General features: G+C 39.8%; 1 protein-coding gene across 1 annotated transcript; it reads left to right on the forward strand.

The window, feature by feature from the left end:
- The first annotated feature begins 16,782 nt into the window (after positions 1-16,782).
- Positions 16,783-18,349, forward strand: LOC103713754 (probable WRKY transcription factor 65). Its single transcript, XM_008804491.4, has 3 exons — positions 16,783-17,194; positions 17,313-17,435; positions 17,548-18,349. The coding sequence occupies exons 1-3, from the start codon at positions 17,091-17,093 to the stop codon at positions 18,173-18,175; spliced, it is 855 nt and encodes a 284-aa protein (XP_008802713.2). The 5' UTR covers positions 16,783-17,090; the 3' UTR covers positions 18,176-18,349.
- Positions 18,350-19,144: the final 795 nt, after the last annotated feature.

The following is a 19,144-nucleotide window of genomic DNA, read 5'->3' on the forward strand; positions in this document are numbered from 1 at the left end:
CTAAACTATTCCTTTTTTACTTTGTCTGGAAGTGCTATATTTTTGCTTCAACCCACGGGACATGTAAGGAGTGTCATTGTGTTCAAGGCAAGTCTCTATTTATAATGTAAAAAAGAAAACCCTTGGGGTGAGACTGGCCTCCAAAAACTTCCATTGCTTGCATATTTTTGAGTAGATGGATAAATGTAATCACTCAGACCCTCCTTTTATCATAATTTACTCTTTTCTCTCATCTTTTTGATTTAAATTTAGATAGGAATGAACTATGGTTGCGGATAGGACTCACATATTGAAATATAATAAAAATATGGTCTAAATCAGAGGAGTGGAATGGCTATCTGCTATCATACATGTATATCATGTGCAAGATTCTAGTTTGATTGAAAATTTTACTCTTAATTAGTCCTTCATTACGATGGCTATTTAATATATAGCCTCTGCATGCTGGTATATATGAACAACAAGAACCTGCATAGAAAAAAAAAACACTTAAGTGTGTGTAAGTTAAGGATTAGACATGAAATGATGACTATATTAGGATCCGTTGTTAAACAATATTTAACCAAAGAACCCACTGCTCTCTATGTTTGGCTTCAAATAAGATCTACTTAAATCAATATATATGAAGCTGAATATGAATTATCGGGGGAAGGCTTGGCCATAGTTATGGATTTATGGTAACAATTAGAAAATTTAAGTGCATAAACAGGCCTGCATAATAGATAGCAATCTTTTTTTCACATGAAATTTTTTGGTTTCATAGCTTTACTTGGATTGAATCAGCATACACTAATTTGATTTGTTCCACATCAAAAAATTCTAAAAAAAATTCTAAGGTGGAGTATGATTATTGAAATTGGTTAACCAGTCCCGACTTGGTTGGTTGGCTGTCTTCTTCACTTGGGAGAAGCCTAGAGTTCAAACTCTTTCGATAGTATTCCTACTATGTTTCCCTAAATTTCTATGAAAAAATAAACTTTGGGTATCCATGACCTCAAATCTAGTCCACCTCGATCGAGATGATGTTCTTCAAGTAACCTTTTATCTTTTCTTTACTATGCTTCTCTTAGGATTTATCTCGTGGTTGTATTGTTAAATTTATCTCTCTGACACATCCCTAGGTCTAGACTAGTGATTTTCATTCCTGGTGGATGGGTGAAAGGATTATTCTCCAGTGAATTTGTTGGTGTTCAAGGCTACATATATATGGTTCACCCCAAACAAAAAAGCTATAAAGGTGACTTAACTTGGGATGAAGCATGTACAATTCTTGTATGCTGCACGATGCATTGATCCATCTTCTGTAACAAGCACACATGTTTCTCCAGAAATTTTATCCATATGAACTTAAAAAATTTTCACATAGTAACCTTATATGCATGAAAGTCGACATTATTTGGACTAGTTTGAAAACTCGCATCGACTATTTACATCACACTGCCTCCTTATCATCTTCTCCATTACAGTTTTTTTCTTCTTTTTTCTTCTTTGGCAAGTGATCCTAGAAACCCTCGATCTTCTAGTAACATGGCATAATCTGAACAAACCAATCCCCAACTTTACTTCCAACTTAATTATGCGCACTTTCATAAACTCTAGTTGATTTCTCATTCAAGATGAATACATCTTCCAAAGTTGAAGTTATATACTGGCCATATAACGCTGATCATATGCATAAAACAAAAGCAAATCAATACTTCAGCATAATCTCAACAAACCAATCCCCATCTTTACTTCCAACTTAATTATGTGCACTTTCATAAACTCTAGTTGATTTCTTATTCAAGATGAATACATCTTCCAAAGTTGAAGTTAATTATATACTGACCATATAACAAAAATATGCATATAACAAAAGCAAATCAATACTTCAGTGCACCCACCTTTAGGAGACTCGGATCCACACGTCTTCTTAGCTGCATGTATCGTTTGATCGGGGCTTCGTTGGGTGGCGGGGGTGTTTAGGCCTTGCGGATGGATTGCTGGGCAAATCTCCTTTGGCAGCGGGTCTGCTCCTCCAGGACCGATACGCCTCACGTACCAAATGGCCGGCGAGCGTACCGCTGCCTCAGGAGAGTTGGCCCGGTAATCCACGCCCGGCACTTCATCGTCGCCGCTGGCCGGCAGGCAGTGCCACTGACCATCCGAGGTTTGCGTTGGGTATTTATAAAGGTCCGGCGTCTCATCAAAGATAAGGATATGGGCATATCCGAAAGTAACAGCAGCTCTGGTTTAGGGTGCCGACGGTGCAAGTTTAGAGGTCTGTGCTCCAGTGCCGGGACCTTTGCTTCAAGAGGGAATATTTGTAGGTCTGCTTGGTGCGCCCTTTCTGTAACCACACTTAGTACAATAATGCAGGACCTTATTCAAAAAAAAAAAAAAAAAAAAAAAGCTTACCGGAAGGTATTAAAAAATTTCCCATACTTTCTTTTTTTAACCTCTAGCGTTCTTGCTAGGCTAAGAATCTATATCCATTCACATCTAATACACACAAGTATTACAAATCCAATCTTAAACATAACAACAAACCTATGATTAGCTCAAATGGGCAGTGCTGGAATATCCTTTATTTTACGTAGGCTATAGGCTGAGTTTGCTTTAATATCATGAGTTACAATAATTTAGGACCTCATCTAAAAAGACTGTATAGAAAGTATTATTGGAATTTTTTGATCCTATATAAATATTCAAAATCTACCAAGTAAATTGCCATGTGGAGCTAAATATATACCCGCACGGGCCCTAACACTTAAGTTTTCGTCATGCGTGCAAAATGCAGAAAACTGAAACAAAAGTCTCTCATGCGAGATGTATATATCTTGCACGTGATGCATACTCTCTCTCTCTCTCTATTTCAAAGTTGAGATAGATTTGACCGTGTGCTATTATCATGGGCTACATGGCATGTTTTGAATGAAAATAGGTTCATGAGTATAATTCTATATTATTTTCGTGCAGTTGATTGGATCTACTCAAAATTTTGGTTCTGTTCGGTCTAGTTTCCTTCATTTTATATTTATACAATGGATGTTACCCCTCACACGGCTAATCGCATGGTTTAGACACAAATTGGGGAGTATGATTGCCTTCTACTCCACATGCGACCATGGACAAACTACTTCTCTTCATACGAGACTTTCAACTATCATGATATAAGCTGATTCACAAGTATGTTACTCAAGGTAGATATTGTCCGCTAGGTTACGTTAAAGTAGTGCATGCATGCACCCAATTTGATTCTATCAAAACTTAATCCACAATCATTCTAGTGCAACTTATAGACTCAGAAAAGGGGCTAAGAACACTTCAATATTTACATTTTTGAATGCCATTTACTTTAAAGAATAGCGTGGAGCTGCCACCATCGATCTTGAGTCCATCTCAGGATCTCTCTGCTGCGATTTGATCTAGGAAAAAAAAATTCTGTTCTAAGCTGACATTGACAGAGGATTCTGATATGAGCACATCCAAGTTAAAGGTATCTCCCATCCCTTAAGACATTCAATCTAGACTGCAGAGAAGAAATTTCATTTATTCAAAAAAATTATTCTGATCATGATGATATGATGACCTGATGTTTCGTGAAGATCACCTAAAGGTGGATCCAATAAGCACTAAACTTTGCCAACTTCACGTGTGTGATCCAATTTGGCTTTATAATAAGAGGCAAGTTTGTTGTTCATCCCCAAATGTTTATTAATGACATATATCTTGATTTTGATGCATTATTAAGTATTCCACTTTTTTTTCTTCTTAAAAATCTTATAACATTTCTAGTGATCTCAAAGCACAACAACATTCTAAAAGCAACATATAACGTGATGATAGAAAGTTAGAAACACTTGTAAACTAAGGCAAATCCATGCATTTTTCAAATGATATAACTTAATTTTGAAGCTCTGCTAGTTTGTGAAGGGTTGTGGATTTCAATACCTTGATGAAAATAAGAGCTATAAAAAGTAAAATATGTAATCATAATGAAGAAATGATTAAGGGTTGTGTATTCTTCCCCATTTGCGTGGGGCATGCTACCTAGCCCACAAGTTGAGCTATAAAAGCAAAAAGTTAAAAATGAGGAGAAAAAAAAAATCTCATGAACTAGGAGATCATGAGCATGATTTGTTGGCAAGAGTGAGCGTCATAATGAACACAAAATGTTGCCACAACGGTTATAAAAATGTTATCTTTACCGAATAATACCAATCGCATCCAAGCTAGCATAGATCTCATGTCCTTTGTGACTTCTCTTCTCCTCCTCAATTCGATGCCAAAAGTCCATGTGTCCAATGAGATGAAACTTTTTGAAAGAATAGTCTTCTTCGCTTCTGAAAAAAAGAGCAGCTGTTTACGTGCTATGCGGCCTTTCGATGGCACCTAGGGTCGTTCTATATATTCCCAATGTCACATCTTCTCTCACGAGTCCCTCACATGCCTATTGCTGGTAATTAAACAAGGAGATCGCCAATATCTTTGCAGGATAGAGGAGAAGAGCATCGAATGGGTAGATCCGGTAGAATGTTCCACTACCAGCAATATCAGGCACAAAGTTAGCTGTGGCCATAATGCCAGATAAAAAGGTGATTCCTTTGAGGTCTATTCAATGCTTTCGTATGCGTGTGTATTTGACGCATTTAAGAAACTACGTACGTCCATGCATACATTAAGGCATGAAGCTAAATGCAAGTCACTAACGTCATATCAGTACTATGAACCCCTCCCAAACCTTCTATTACTACTATACGTCAACTCTCCTGGACAGCTTAAGGAGATTTTGTCAAAAGAGGCTATCTAGACGCATCTAGAACAGAAACTTGTCATTAGTTTAGAGGGCGGGGGTAAATCAAATGGAAAAGTTGGTGAGAGATGAGAAACAGCTATCAACTTTTGGAGGATATTTGCAAGGGAACGAGGACCACTGTAAGGTGCAACTCGAAAAGAGAAAGATGAGAGGAGAAAGAGAAGGAAGCTTCTGAGGAATAGTCTTGAATCACAAGCATAAACTTAGGCATATCCAGAAAACTTTTGCAAGTCGACGCACTACATAAGTTTATACAGTCGCGACTTGGGAGATGCAGTGTCCATCCCATATTTGTCCTATATTTTTCGAAAAATATACCGAGAATGCCTGTACTCGTGTTTGAACCTTAGATCTCTTTCTAAGGGAGAAGAATATGAGCCAGCTCACCCTAAGCTTGGTTAACTTTACCTGTGATATATGACTAGTTGTTATTTTCATTTTTACTAACAGACATGGGAAAGATCTGATCACAAACTTATTTACTAAGGAAATGAAATAAAACAAAATAACAAATTAAGAAGTGCATCAATATGAGGATATCCCACTGCTCCAATCGTCCATCTCTACTGTATGTTAGTTGTAGAGTTTTGATGAGAATTAATGCTATAGATCTGGTACATCACACCCTTATTTGTTATTTATTGAACTTTTACTCATATACTGATGTGTTATGCATGTAACAGCATGTTCTTGCAAACAGCTTCACATCGACAAGAGATATCCTAGTAATTTTTCATATTAAGGGTTCAACCATCATCCAGTAGTTGTTTCTGTAAGCCATAAATGCCATGCAACCTTCCTTCCAAGGGTCTACTGTATCTGACCTCAAATGCAAGATCCTAAGTTTATTGCACTCCAGTCGCTTTGGACATTTGAGAGTCCATTGGAAGATGCGTGCTGACTTCAAGCAGCAGATGTAGATGGCTCTCGATTCGTTACGTTACTCGGGCCTGACCCAGAGCCCAGATGTTTAAGGTTTAGATTGGGCAAGCTTATTCGGCTCACCCAAACCCAAGCCCCACCATCTGGGTGAAAACACCTTACCATGATCGACTCCTGCAACAGCCTTTTAATTTTTCTTCAATATATAGCTAACGTCGCGATGGTTGTGTTAGAAAAAAGAGTCAAAAGATCCTCCTACTTTAAGAAAAACTTCCTCTTTTGTCTGACCTCTCGACCGCTTCTCGTCGAAGAGGCGCAGCTCCTCTCAACTGAGCAGGTTGGTATATTCGACCGGATCTAGTTACATCGTTGATGGTTGGATCTCCCCCAGTTCGCCTGTCTACCATGTTAGAAGGTTTAGATGATAGGGCGCTGCTTCCCTTTTTTTTCTCTTTTTTTATGATAGGTTAGACGCGTTTACCGTTCACGCGAGAGGGGTCAGAGTATATATACAAAGGAGGGAGGGACAACTGGCGTCGAATCCTTTTTATAGGACCAAGCTGCAATGATTACTTAAAAGCTTGATCCAATGACAAAGATGAAGTACACTAGTGGCCACCCTATAACAAATGCAACAATATAATATGGGGCAGTGCTATTGATCACCGTGAGATCATTTGTCTTGCATGGACATCAGGCAAAATTTAGCGTCCTATCAGCAACTATGAATCGTCGTAACAGCAATGGTGAATGGAAAACTGATGTTTACCAGTTTATTACGTCTAGAGATGGGCATCGGGCCGGGCCGGAAGATCATTTGTATTGCATGGGGCAAAATTTAGCATCCTATCAGCAACTATGAATCGTCATAACAACAATGGTGAATAGAAAACTGATGTTTACCAGTTTACTACGTCTAGAGATGGGCATCGCGCCGTGCCGAACCCGGCCCGGCCCAGGCCCACCGGGCCACAGACTAAACGGGCCGTGCCCGGCCCGGCCCGTCTGGCTACCAAAAAATAGCCGTTACGGGCCGTGCCTGGCACGACCCGTCTGGCAAAAAAAAAAAAAAAAAAAAACCGTTGCCATAACGGCTATTTTTGGTTTTTACCCAAAATACCCCTCCCAACAATCATAAAACGGCTAATTTGAGGGGTATTTTGGGAAAACTATTTGGAGTCCTATAAATACCTCTTTCCTCCCTCATTCTCACCACACCAAACCAACTCTTCTCTCCTTCTCTACTGCTACTATTTCTCTCTTCTAGCAATATTTAGCAAGTGCTCTTCTAGCAATTTAATTTTTAGTTTGCATTTAGCAAGTGTTCAAGTGCTACACAAGAGGAGGTTCTTGTTGAGAAGAGAAGGAGGTTCTTGTTGAGAGCACAAGAGGAAGCTCACAAATCTCGGCTCTACCTCTGGTCCTCTACTCAATTCCTCCTTGTGGTTAGTTTTTATTTTTTGCATTCATCAATTTAGATATGTCATCTTTTGAGGAAAGTCATTTTAGCATTCCTCCTGTTTCTGGGGGAGAAGAAACTAATTCCCAACCCCATATTCTAGTTTCTCTAGAACTAGTGAACCGAGTGAAGATCAAACCTCTTCTCGTAAGAGGACTAGTGCTGTATGGAATGAATTTGATAGAATTATGGTTGATGGAGTCTGGAAAGCAAAATGTAAAAAATGTGCCAAACTTTATAGTTGTAGTAGTACTGGGGGAACAGGCCATTTAAAAAGACATCAAGAGAGTCATAGGATGCATGATTCTCGTCTTCAAAGTACCCTTAACATACAAGGGGGATCACTTTTAGGTAATTTTGCATATAATCATTAAAATCAAAGAAAAGCACTTGTAAAATGGATAGTTAAGGATAAATTATCTTTTAGTTTATGTGAATCTTTTAATTTTGAAGAATATGTTCAATTAAACCTACAACCTGCTTACAAAAGAACTAGTAGGCGTACATTTAGAAGAGTAGCTATGACTAACTTTTTAGCAATGAGACAAAGTTTAATTAAAACACTCTCTACTTTAAATATAAAAGTTTCATTAACTTCTGATATTTGGTCAGCATCTGTAGGTAGTAATTGTTTTATTGCTATTACTGCTCATTATATTGATAATGATTGGCAATTAAATAAACGTATTCTTACTTTTTGTGCTTTTGATTTTCCACATTCTGGGCAACAAATTTCAAATGCCATTTATCAAACTGCATGTTCATATAATATTAATGATAAAATTATGTCTATTACTTTTGATAATGCATCTAATAATAATTCTGCTGTTACATTATTAAAGGACTCATTGCATCCCATGTTAAATGAAAATTTATTGCATATTAGATGTGCATGTCATATCTTAAATCTTTCTGTTCAAGCTAGCATGGGCATGATTCAAGATGCCATTTCAAAAATTAGAAATGCAGTTTCTTTTATTCATGCTTCAAGATCAAAACTTCAAGAATTTAAGGAACTATGTTTAAATCAAGGTAAACGTTTTAAAAAATTTAAACTTGATGTAATTACTCGTTGAAACTCAACATATAGCATGATACACGATGCATACCCATATAAAAATTTATTAAGTGCATATATTAATGATCATGGATTAATTAGGCTTTATATTGACTGAAATTGATTGGAATAAAGAAAAAATTTTGGAAGATTTTTTGTTTAGTTTTTATAATGCTACTAATATTTTTTCTGGTATTTATTATCCAACTTTATGTTCATTTTTACAACAAGCATATATGATTAGTCAAAAATTTGCAGAACATAGATATGATGATGTTTTAATGCCTATTATTGAACAAATGGAATCTAAATGGAATGAGTATTGGGACAAGATATGTCCTATACATAACTTAGCTGCTGTATTTGATCCAAGAGTTAAATTGAATGGCGTACTAATTTTACTTGAGGCATATTGTGAAAATATGATTCAAGATCCTGAACCTGCTAAAATTAAGGTAAAACAACTTTTTTATGATATTATGCTATATATGATGAAAAAATTCGTGGATCTAGATTTTCCGTACAAAGCTCTATTTCTTCTTCTAGTAGTTCTCGTTCGTCATCTATTTTTTCATTCATTGCACAGAGAAAACACACACATGCTTCAAGTTCATCTTCATCTTCTTCATCTTTAAGTAGTGAATTAGAATTTTATTTACGAAATGATCTTCAGTCTGCATATGATGAAAATCAAATAAAGAGTCTAAATGTATTATCTTGTTGGAAGAGTGTTAAAAATCAATATCCTGTTATGTCTGCAATTGCACGCGATATTTTAGCTGTGCCGATGTCCACAGTAGCATCGGAATCCGCTTTTAGTGCAGGTCAGCGTGTTCTTGACGAAAAGAGAAGTAGGATGACTGGCGAAACGGTTGAGATGCTTCTCTGCTTCAAAGATTGGTTGGATGCTGAGGCGAGACTTCAAGATAAAGGTGGACATGATACAACATCCTCTGATGATGATGATACAAACACTACTGAATAGTGAATACTGATGATTAGTAAAATTTTGATCATTTATTTTTATTTCTTAATTTCTTATAATTGTACATTTTTATTTTTTTAATTGTTAAAGTGAGTCATCTCTATTTTTTCCTTTCTTATTGTATTCTGGAGGTCAGACCAAGGTCCAAACCTCCCTTCATGTACCATTTTGATTTAAATTAATAAACTGGTAGGGGTCTATGCCAACCCCCCAACCATTAAGGTGGCTTTATATTAATAAATCCTTAGTTCCCAATATTTATTAATTTATTAAAAAAAAATTTATTCTCATTTATTTTAAGGGGGACGAGCCGTGCCTGGCCCGGCCCAGGCCCGGTTCAGGCCCTTATGGGCCGTTCCGGGCTGGTTCGCGAGCCGTGCCATGCTTGGCCCACGAATCGTACCAGCCCAGGCCCTTATGGGCCGTGCCGGGCTGGCTCGCGGGCCGTGCGTGCTTGGCCCACGAATCATGCCAGCCCAGGCCCTTATGGGCCGGGCCGGGCTCAACCCGCGGGCCAGGAATTCGTAACCCAGCCCGGCCCCCTTTTATGGGCCATGCTAGGCACGACCCGTTAGGCACGACCCGTTAGAGATAGGCAATGCCCATCTCTAACTACGACATTAGGTAACTTGTGGGATTCATGAACATTAGCTGTCAATCTCCAGAGGCAATGTGATGCATGGTCAGCAATCTTCGTATTTAGTCCTGTTAGGGGTGTAAAGGGGAGCCACAAATCTTTAATCCCATACTGCTTGAGTAGTGGAAAGAATTGTGCTTATAAGGGATCTCCATTTTCTTTCCCTTACGAGATGCCTTTTGGACAAAGTCATGAGGGGTATCTTCTGTTCTGAAAAGACGGAGGGTCTTCCCAAAGCGGACAATATCTTGTGACGGGATGCAACTCTTTTTTCTACTCTATTAAGTTCAACAGAACTGAGGTTCCTACATTGCTAAAATAGAGGCAGCGGAGGAGACGAAGATTGGATATCCTACGCCTCCTTATCTTTCCATGTAACTGAGGGTGTTTTTCTTTTCTTTTCTTTTCTTTTTTGGGCAAGCATGTAATTCAGTTGTAGGAAGTGGTCGTATAACCTTTTCTGCTTAATCAAGAAAAAATAAAAAAAATATGTGGTGGCAAAACTATGGGATTAGGCCGCCAACTTTGCCATTTAAGATTCATGAAAAATCTTGAGTTGAAAGCGACTCAAGAAAATTTAAGATACTGACAAAGTGTGGAATATAGTTGGCAGATATCACGATGAGTTAGATCATGCCAACCCCGTAGAAGCTAGTAAATTTACTGTCACATGCCCCAACAATCTAAGAGAAAATGCAAGCGAATGGGATCCAGGGATTTTGACTAAAGGTCCTGTGAATTTTCTATTAGAGATAATATTATCTTTTCCTAATTTTCATATTTTGTAGTCGAATAGTTCTACTTTGTTTTGTTTTATTTTATGAGTCAAGGTTTCTATTTTTACCTACAGTTTGTAAGACTCATTTATATAAGAAAGTCCAGGATTTAATTTGTAATTTTGATTGATGAATAGATTTTTCTTTTTAAAAAAATCTTCCCTTTTTCTCCCTATTTTTGTGTTGTTTCTCTCTCTACAACGCTTGGGTTAGGCCCTGCATCGGATGCGAAACATGTTCCAAAATATTTTATTTGAGAAGGATGGTGAACAAACTAATTAAAAAGATCTTGCTCAAAGCTACGCCCAAAAAATTGGCAGTCCAATCAACATAGAACCATTCCTAATTCTGATGAGCCCATATTCTATAGAGTTAGGATACCTTTAAGGTCCGAATTTGCCATCACCGCCATCTTTGGACCCATCCGAACCCCACCTACCCACGCCTGGCGCTACTTCCTTTTTTTGTGTGTGGTATACTAGCAGCTCACACTAATCTTGCATGAGCATTGCCTACAGAATCTAAAGCCAAAGCGCTCTATAATGATGGAGGAACATGTACACCTAGGGTCTAGAAAAACTCTCCAGAATGATGAGCAGCAAAAAAGATGATCCAGTGATCAGCAGCTCTGCTCGTCTTCCGAAACACATGTCTCTTTATCGATCCTTCTTTTCGTCATGCGCGGCCCCCTCGGCCGCTCCGCTCTCTCCCTCTCTCTCAAGCGCAACCCGAGCCCCATCTTTTTCTCTCGTGCGAGACTAATTTACTTGTGGCCACCGATCACATGTACATTTCATGGGTCTATACGCCCCTTAACTGATGAATCGATGCCCAACCCTCCTTTCCTGGAAGAGATGGGAAGAAGGGCTGTGACAAGTGAAAATGTAGCACCTTGGGTGGTCATGTATTGGATTGCCTGCAGCGCTCCCCAGGGTATACATGTCTACTTTCTTTTTTTTCTGCAACTGGACTACCCAACTGCAGAAAAGATATATAAGTCCCAACTGCAGGAAAGCGGATTACCTCACTTATGCTAACTAGATGGACTGATCAATAAGAGCTGACCATTCAAAACTTGCCATGTGGCCCATCTATTCTTAGCAAATGTCAACAACTTGGCCGTTTCGCCAATGATTTTCCAGCAAACATGGTACCTAAGCAAATTTTGTTACCGAAAAATGTAGAAGAGATTAACGATTGAGATATGCGGTTTTTGCCTTATCAACTAGTATATGACCCTTAAACTACTCGGCGACGAATTCCGACGTTCGCCTATATATTGCGTTATCGGAGGCCCTAAAGATAAGTTTTCTTTTAACTCTCTTGCGCTATCTTTCTTCTCTCACAAGCCTCCTCTTATTTTTTTAGAGTTGTGTTTGACTTAGTCATTGGAGGATCTCTTATTGAACACACTTCGATGGGTAGACTTTTTTTGTTTTTACTGTTTTATATCAAAGCCGGCGTTGGAGCACCATTCGAAGCCATTCATTAGCCATCCAACTCCACCAAAGCATTGTCACGGAGGGGTGCAGTGATCGTATCCGATCCCCCTGATTCGGACGATTAGTCGGGAACTCCAATCACTACTACCAACTCGTTGCTTAGGTTGGACCAATTTCCAGTAACAAGTGGGAAGCTAAACCCTTTGTCCGATTATGGTATTCACCTTGGAGACCAAGAAAAGTAATTGAATTAACTGGGGCAAAATGGACTTCGGATGAAATAATCGACCCGTAATGGCTCAGCCCACGGTTGGGTCCTTGTGGTCAATGGGCCAGATTTTTTGGGCTGGACCTGGGTGAGTGGATGGGTGCACCGCTTCCTTTTTCTTCCCTTCTTTTTTCTGGTATTTCTACTTTTCCTTTTTCACTTTTCTATTTTTTTGATGTTTTTTGTTCACTCATTCTGCCCATTTTATGCCTAATGTAATGACCGGTGAGCATTTTCATGACCGTTTAACTCAAAAAAAGAAAATGCTTAGGCTACCAAGGGGATCCTCAACAAAAAAATAAACGATGGATCTCTTTCATCTCTAATATAGGAAAGTTATTCAATAAAAAAACCGATAAAGTTAATCTAAATGTCGTTCTCATTGTGACTAGTTCTTATATTAGTGAAAGGACCTAGGCTAATGAACTCTATAAGAAAATATAAAATAATTGAATCCACCCTAAGTTAGGGTTGGACCATAGAGGTTCGGCGCTTCAATTAGGGCCATGTGTATATGATATAATAGTCATAATTGGATAAATGTTATAATATATATGAGATAATGCACCATATGATATTATATGAGTTCTACCCAACTATGATCTATGAATGATACTCAGACAACCATGGCCGCAAGGCTGGATTTCTTTAATTTAATATCCAAGTGGAGAGGATCCTATCTCAAATAAAATACGGAAATGACCCATACCTCTTATAGTCCCACTGAGTTACGAAACCTGATGCCCCCTCTTCCTCAAACAATGCAATCATAAGATTCACTCACCAAAATGGTAAATGCTGGCTATCCATTGGGCATGTTTCCGACCAGCACAATGATAAACATCTTTTTGATTACTTGTAAAGTATTTGGCAATTGATGATCATTGGCATTCGATGCAAAATAGATATGTGACTCTCTTTTTTTTAATAAATCGGATAATTTAAATTAATCGAGTATAAATACATCCGTAGGAATCAGAAAATAAAATATCAAAAAACTAAATAAAAAGATTTGCCAAAGAAACCCATAATATAGATCCGGTATAACTTACCACATAAGATGTCATCCAATCAACTGCACTAACATTGAAGATATGTGACTCTTCAAGACAGCCTCATGTGATTGGTATTTGTGTAACACTAATGTTCCATCTCATTTGCCTACCCCAATAATCTCGGATAATAGTTTTCTAGTTTAAGATGCCGTGTGCCTGATTTACGCAAGACCTATCGATAAACTATATGATAGAGGAAGATAAGGTGGAACTTCCCTTACTTTATGTAATAATAGAAGTGGTTAACAAAATAAGAGAGGAAGCAAGTGATTAAAGATCTTGTTTTGGAACAAGTCATCGGAGTTGGTGGAAACAGTTTCCACAACACAGCTCATTGCCGCACCCTGAATAAGAAGTTATAAATGTGATACGTGGAAATGATTAACTTGTGCATGTCATGATTCATGGTGGCCGTCCTTTTCAGTTTGAGAAAGCGAAGCAGGAATCGGTCGCTTGGTTTAAAAATGAGGGTATTGCTTCGCGTACTCTCGCAATGCATCCCAATCTAGTGTCAAAATGAATTTTGTGCGTCCTACATGGGGTAGGTGATTTATTAATTAAGAACTTTTTCATCCATTTTACCCCTGGTAGATCATCGAAAACCAGGATATATAATGGGGTGCATATATACATATTTCTCTAAAACTAATTTCATGTCAACAAATTGATCATTGAACTTTCTTCTGCTGAGATACCATGAATAAATCGTTATTAGTTAATAATACCAGGCAGTGATTTGTTACATGTTATCTTGAACCATCACAATCATGAATATGGTACAGCTATGTCTTTGTAAATGGGCTTTTGACATTGTTGAATTCAGTCCACATAGATGGCTATATTGGATTTAAATATGGAAAAAAAACTACTTTTATCATTTATATCTCCAGGAGACACTATTCTTTTTTCTCACATAAACTTGTAAAAAAAATCAAGAATAAAGAAAGAGAATTATTTTTCTACTTGTCTTCACAGTGTATAAGGGCAGCCTTTATATAGTGCTAGAAGGCTGACGAAGTTTGGTAAGGCTGACTATGTTTCGCACAATCAATCACAAATCAATTGAGGTGAAGTTTGGTAGGACCAACTAAGTTTTGCACAATCAGCCTTTATGGAGGCCAACTATATTTGACACAATTAATCACAAAATCAATCATAGTTCTACAATAATTCTAATAAAATTGAGGCATGTGTTTGATAGTTTTGGCCTCAATGGCAGTTAACCTGCTCCATCTTCTTACTAGAAAGTTTTAAAAAATTGTTCTGCCTTATATTAGTTGTATATTTCAAATATTATCACAAATCATTTGGAGTAAGCTTAATACCTGTTTAATTATCAAAAATAGATCCACATGCCTATATGCTCCACGATTATAGACATGAAATAAGCCTTAGAAAACCTTAGAAAACCCAACCTACCCGGTTGGTGTGAGACTTGGTACTCGGTAGTCTAAATTCTTGGGCTTTAACGGAGAGGGCAATCACTTAAAAGGCCAAATTTCTGGAGCCTGGGATGGCACCATGTATCCCCTTTCATATCATCCCTCCCAAACCGGAGGTGAACCGACCAACCGCCACCGTCTCAGGGTTATGTTGGGTCCCGCCACAGCCAAATCCGGCCAAGTCTTGTCTTCAATAGTAGAAAGTTTTTCCTTTTCTTTTGAGGAAAAGGAGGCTGAGAAAGAGCCACCTAAAGTGACGTGTAGCTATTTGCAATTAATGTGTTTATTTATAAAGGAGATAGCAAGATATAAGAGAAGAAAAATTTGCTGAAAACAAGCTGGTTGAACCCAAAATTTTTAACAGCAGAAACCTTGCTGAAATAGAGAGACTGCAAATTGACAAGACATAACTAAATCAACAGTAGAAACTTGAAGAGGAATTACTTAGATAAATTATGGAAAACTTCATGCATCGTTTTCATGAGAACGGCAATTTTGTACGTGTCATTTTCATCCGCATCCTCCGTATATATTTTTGGAGATTTTTACCATTCACTTTTTATCTCCCTCCTGGTCCTGGATTACTACACAATATCTTTCATGTGGGCCCTATAAATCGCCTGACCTCAGTCTCTATGTGATCCATGAGCCGAATGAAATGTCCAAGGCTGGCGGCCGGCGGTGGTGGAGCTGGCGGAGTCGGCATCGGCGAGGGCGAGGTGGTCGGCTGGTTGGGCAGAAACATTACGGAAGAGGACGGGGACCATGGAGAGGCTCCGGTTGGTGGGGAAGTTGGTGGGCAAACAGAGGGAGCAGTAGATGCCGTCAGGGCCGGAGACGGACTTGGCCATTACGGGGGTGGCGGCGGATGAGATTTAGACGACTAGAGAAAAGGAGTCGTAGAGAGCTGCGAGCGTGGTAGTGAAGCAATGCACGGGAGAAGTGAGGGAACGGCAAGAGTTTTATTGTCCTTCTCAAGAGATAGTGTGTAGAATGAAGAGTGAAGAGCTATTCCATTATCGGGAATTAAACTTGAGAGATCGCATACACAAACTAGAGACAAATTGGATTTAAGAGCACTTCGTTCCATAAAAGAGGCAAAAATTGTATTATTAATATGTTCATAAAAAAAAAAAGAACATCTTCATACAATGCATGAGAAGCTTGAGCAGGATATATTTTCTAATTTTAATTCGAGCATTATCTGCTAAAAATAATTCTTAAAATTAAGTTTAATGATAAATAAATATGTTAGAATTATTTAATTATATATAGAGAAATCTGGTTAAATTTGATATATCTCCAATAAAAATTTATGAATCCCGTGAGAACCAAGTATTTGCTCATCGAAAATTTTAGATTCAAGCAAAATTTAACATGATCTAATTGGTTATAATATATGTATCGTATGCTGTATCATAAGAAAGTAGTTATCATAGTGGAAAGACTGTCACGGTGGATAGAACTAAGAATATAATTTTTTTTCTTTTGGGGTGAAACGTAAATCATCTTTTTTAAGTGTTTTCGCCTTCTACCGACGTCAAGAAATAGACGGGGAGCCATCGGGAGAGGGGGACAAGGCTTCGTGGTGGGGAAGGGGATATCGACGGATTTTCCAAGGGGATCCTTCTCAACTTGAAATTTTTCACATTTTTAACTTTGACTTTTGACTTTTCCAAACTCGAAAAAGATGAGAGATCCAGGTCCAAAACTACGTATAGTGTATGCTCTGAAGGCGTCTTGTGTAAAACTTTTTGTGAATTTTCTGAATAAATTTGTAGTAAAAAATAGTGACTTGGAAAAAATAGAAAATGAGTAGCCATTATTAATCTCGGAATTAACAATGGAGATCCAAAGATGCTATCTTTCTGCGGATAAAATATCGCTTCTTTGTCTTGAACCATGCTGACGTAAATATGAAGGCAGATACCATGCGCCCCACCACATCTATTTATTATCATCAATCTTTCAATAGTTTGTGCACCCAAGAAACGCCTTCTACCCCACTCCATTACTCGTTTCAGTATTTTAGTTCGCAGATGTGCTCGCACGTCTTCTCTTTGTAGATTAATAGGCCAAAGAACTCATCCGTGCGTCACTCGTGGGACCTAACTTCTCTCTCTCTCTCTCTCAAGCCGGCGTTTTACCACCTCCTTCCCCCACCTCCGCTCTCTCTTATCTCTCTCAGCTCGTATCTCTTACCTCGTTACTCTCTTGGTTTCGGTTCTTCCCTGCTGGGAGGAACGACCGGCGATCGTGAAATTAAGGGCTCGGACTTAAACCACCGTCATGGACGGCTGTTCCAACGGCACCGATCCCAAAGATCGTGGCATCGCCACCACCGACCTCAAGACCTCCACCCGCCTCTCCTCTCCTTCCTCGAAGAAGCGAAGGTTCGTCTGCTGTTCCGCCGGAACTCTCACAACCCGGCTCTCACCTTTCCTTCTTCTAAGCTAAATTTCTATTTTTTATATATTAGCAATTGCTAATTTTTTATCATAATTTCCGCAGCCGGCGGTCGGTTCAGAAACGAGTGGTGTCCGTACCCAGCGGCGACGGCGCTGTTCCGCCTTCCGATTCCTGGGCCTGGAGGAAGTACGGCCAGAAGCCGATCAAGGGCTCCCCCTACCCCAGGTACTATTGCCTCCCCTCTTCCTATAAAACGCCTCCGGTGCACTCTAGATGGACGCAGTCGGATCCGGCCACGGCGCGCGACTTCTTGTTTTACTTTCTTGGTGACTCGCAGGGGCTACTACAAGTGCAGTAGCTTCAAGGGGTGTCCGGCGAGAAAGCAAGTGGAGAGGAGTCGCTTGGACCCCGCCATGGTGGTGGTAGCATACGCCGGGGAGCACAACCACGCCTGTCCTCCCCCAAGAAACCGCCACCACCAGCACCACAGAAGTTCCAAGCCTCGGTCGGTCGAGATCCCGACCTCGGGCCAGGAACCGGCAGCGCCCGACTCCGTCCAGACAGGCCCCGCCGATCCCGACGAGAAGTTCTCCGATTTGATCGCTGACGAGTCGTCGTCCCTCATAACGCTCGACGGCCGCTACTTTCTCCCCGACGCCGGATCTACTTCCTCCACCTCTCCTCCAGATGCCGATGACGCCCTGCTCTACGGATCCGTATGTGTCGCCGGAGGCGCCGCCGCCGCCGCGGGTGTCGCGATGATGTTCGCGGACGAGTGCGAGAGGTTGTCGCGGGACTCCGGCGGCAACGACGGAGGCGAGGACGAGTCGCTATTCGCGGACCTGGGGGAGCTGCCGGAGTGCTCGGCGGTGTTCCGGCGAGGTTTCGTGGAGAGGCATATGGGAGGGGAGGAGAGCCAGCGGTTCACGTTGACGACGGTAGCCTGCTGCAGGAGCAGCGGATGACATGATGGCATCATCGCTGCGTTGCCTTACTGGACTTGCGATTGGACAGATAGAGCATTAGAAATTTTCTTGATATTTTACTCGTCGTAGGTGTACGGAGGTTAGCGATTACCTTTTCTTTTCTTTATTTTCTGAAAAATTTCTATCAGCTAAGGCTTTTTTGTTCTTTCGTTTTGCTTGAAAAATTCGAGGAAGGGGAGAGAGAGGAAAGGGGAGGGGTTTGCGAGGCAGATTCATGTCGTTGTCAAGAAACGGTGATAGAGTCGGGGGCGTTTTCTCGTGGCGGTTAGCGGCGGTGGCCGACCTTAATTATGTCGTCAGGAGCATCAGTTTTTCCGTCCACCTGCTCCTTGTTTATTTTATCATACAAAGTATAGCGCGCTCACTACGTCACCTCTATTATTGGTTCCCAAACATTAAGCTGATTGATCCCGGTACGGGTGGTATCTTGCGCGCGATCTTCTTCCGAAATATTGGCTGTTGGATCGTATCCTCCACACATCTCAAAGCATTCTAAATTTCTACATTATCTGCACAAATCTCGAAACGATCATTGCACAATTTAATGGTGGATTTGGGTGGAGGAAGAGGAATCCTCTTTTCGTGCATGAGATATAGCCCTGTCTAATTGATCATGCCTCAAAGAGACATGGTTTACATTGTAGCATAGGAGGGAGAGTTCACAGACTTAGTTCTTCACCATGCAGCGGATAGAATTCACACCAAGTTACTACTTCTGTAGGTGGATAAACTAATTCTCCGGGTGCAATCTTTGGAACTGCTTGAGGGGCAGCAGTTGATGAAAGAGGATTAAAGTTGATTTCTATTAAAAGATGACATCTCGTTTGAGAAGTATCGAGTACTATGCTCTAGACGTAACACCATTACATTTTTTTCATAAATATGATTTGCTCGTCAAATTTGCTAGGCACCCTACTGGATCTAGTGTTGCCGCCATTCATCAACTTA

Source organism: Phoenix dactylifera, chromosome 9 (genome assembly GCF_009389715.1).
Source record: "Phoenix dactylifera cultivar Barhee BC4 chromosome 9, palm_55x_up_171113_PBpolish2nd_filt_p, whole genome shotgun sequence".
Taxonomy (NCBI): domain Eukaryota; kingdom Viridiplantae; phylum Streptophyta; class Magnoliopsida; order Arecales; family Arecaceae; genus Phoenix; species Phoenix dactylifera.

Coding starts and splice junctions, on each gene's coding strand:
- LOC103713754 (XM_008804491.4), top strand. CDS start 17,091: ATGGACGGCTGTTCCAACGGCACCGATCCCAAAGATCGTGGCATCGCC. Junction 17,195..17,312: donor CCTTCCTCGAAGAAGCGAAG/GTTCGTCTGCTG, acceptor TAATTTCCGCAG/CCGGCGGTCGGTTCAGAAAC. Junction 17,436..17,547: donor AAGGGCTCCCCCTACCCCAG/GTACTATTGCCT, acceptor GGTGACTCGCAG/GGGCTACTACAAGTGCAGTA.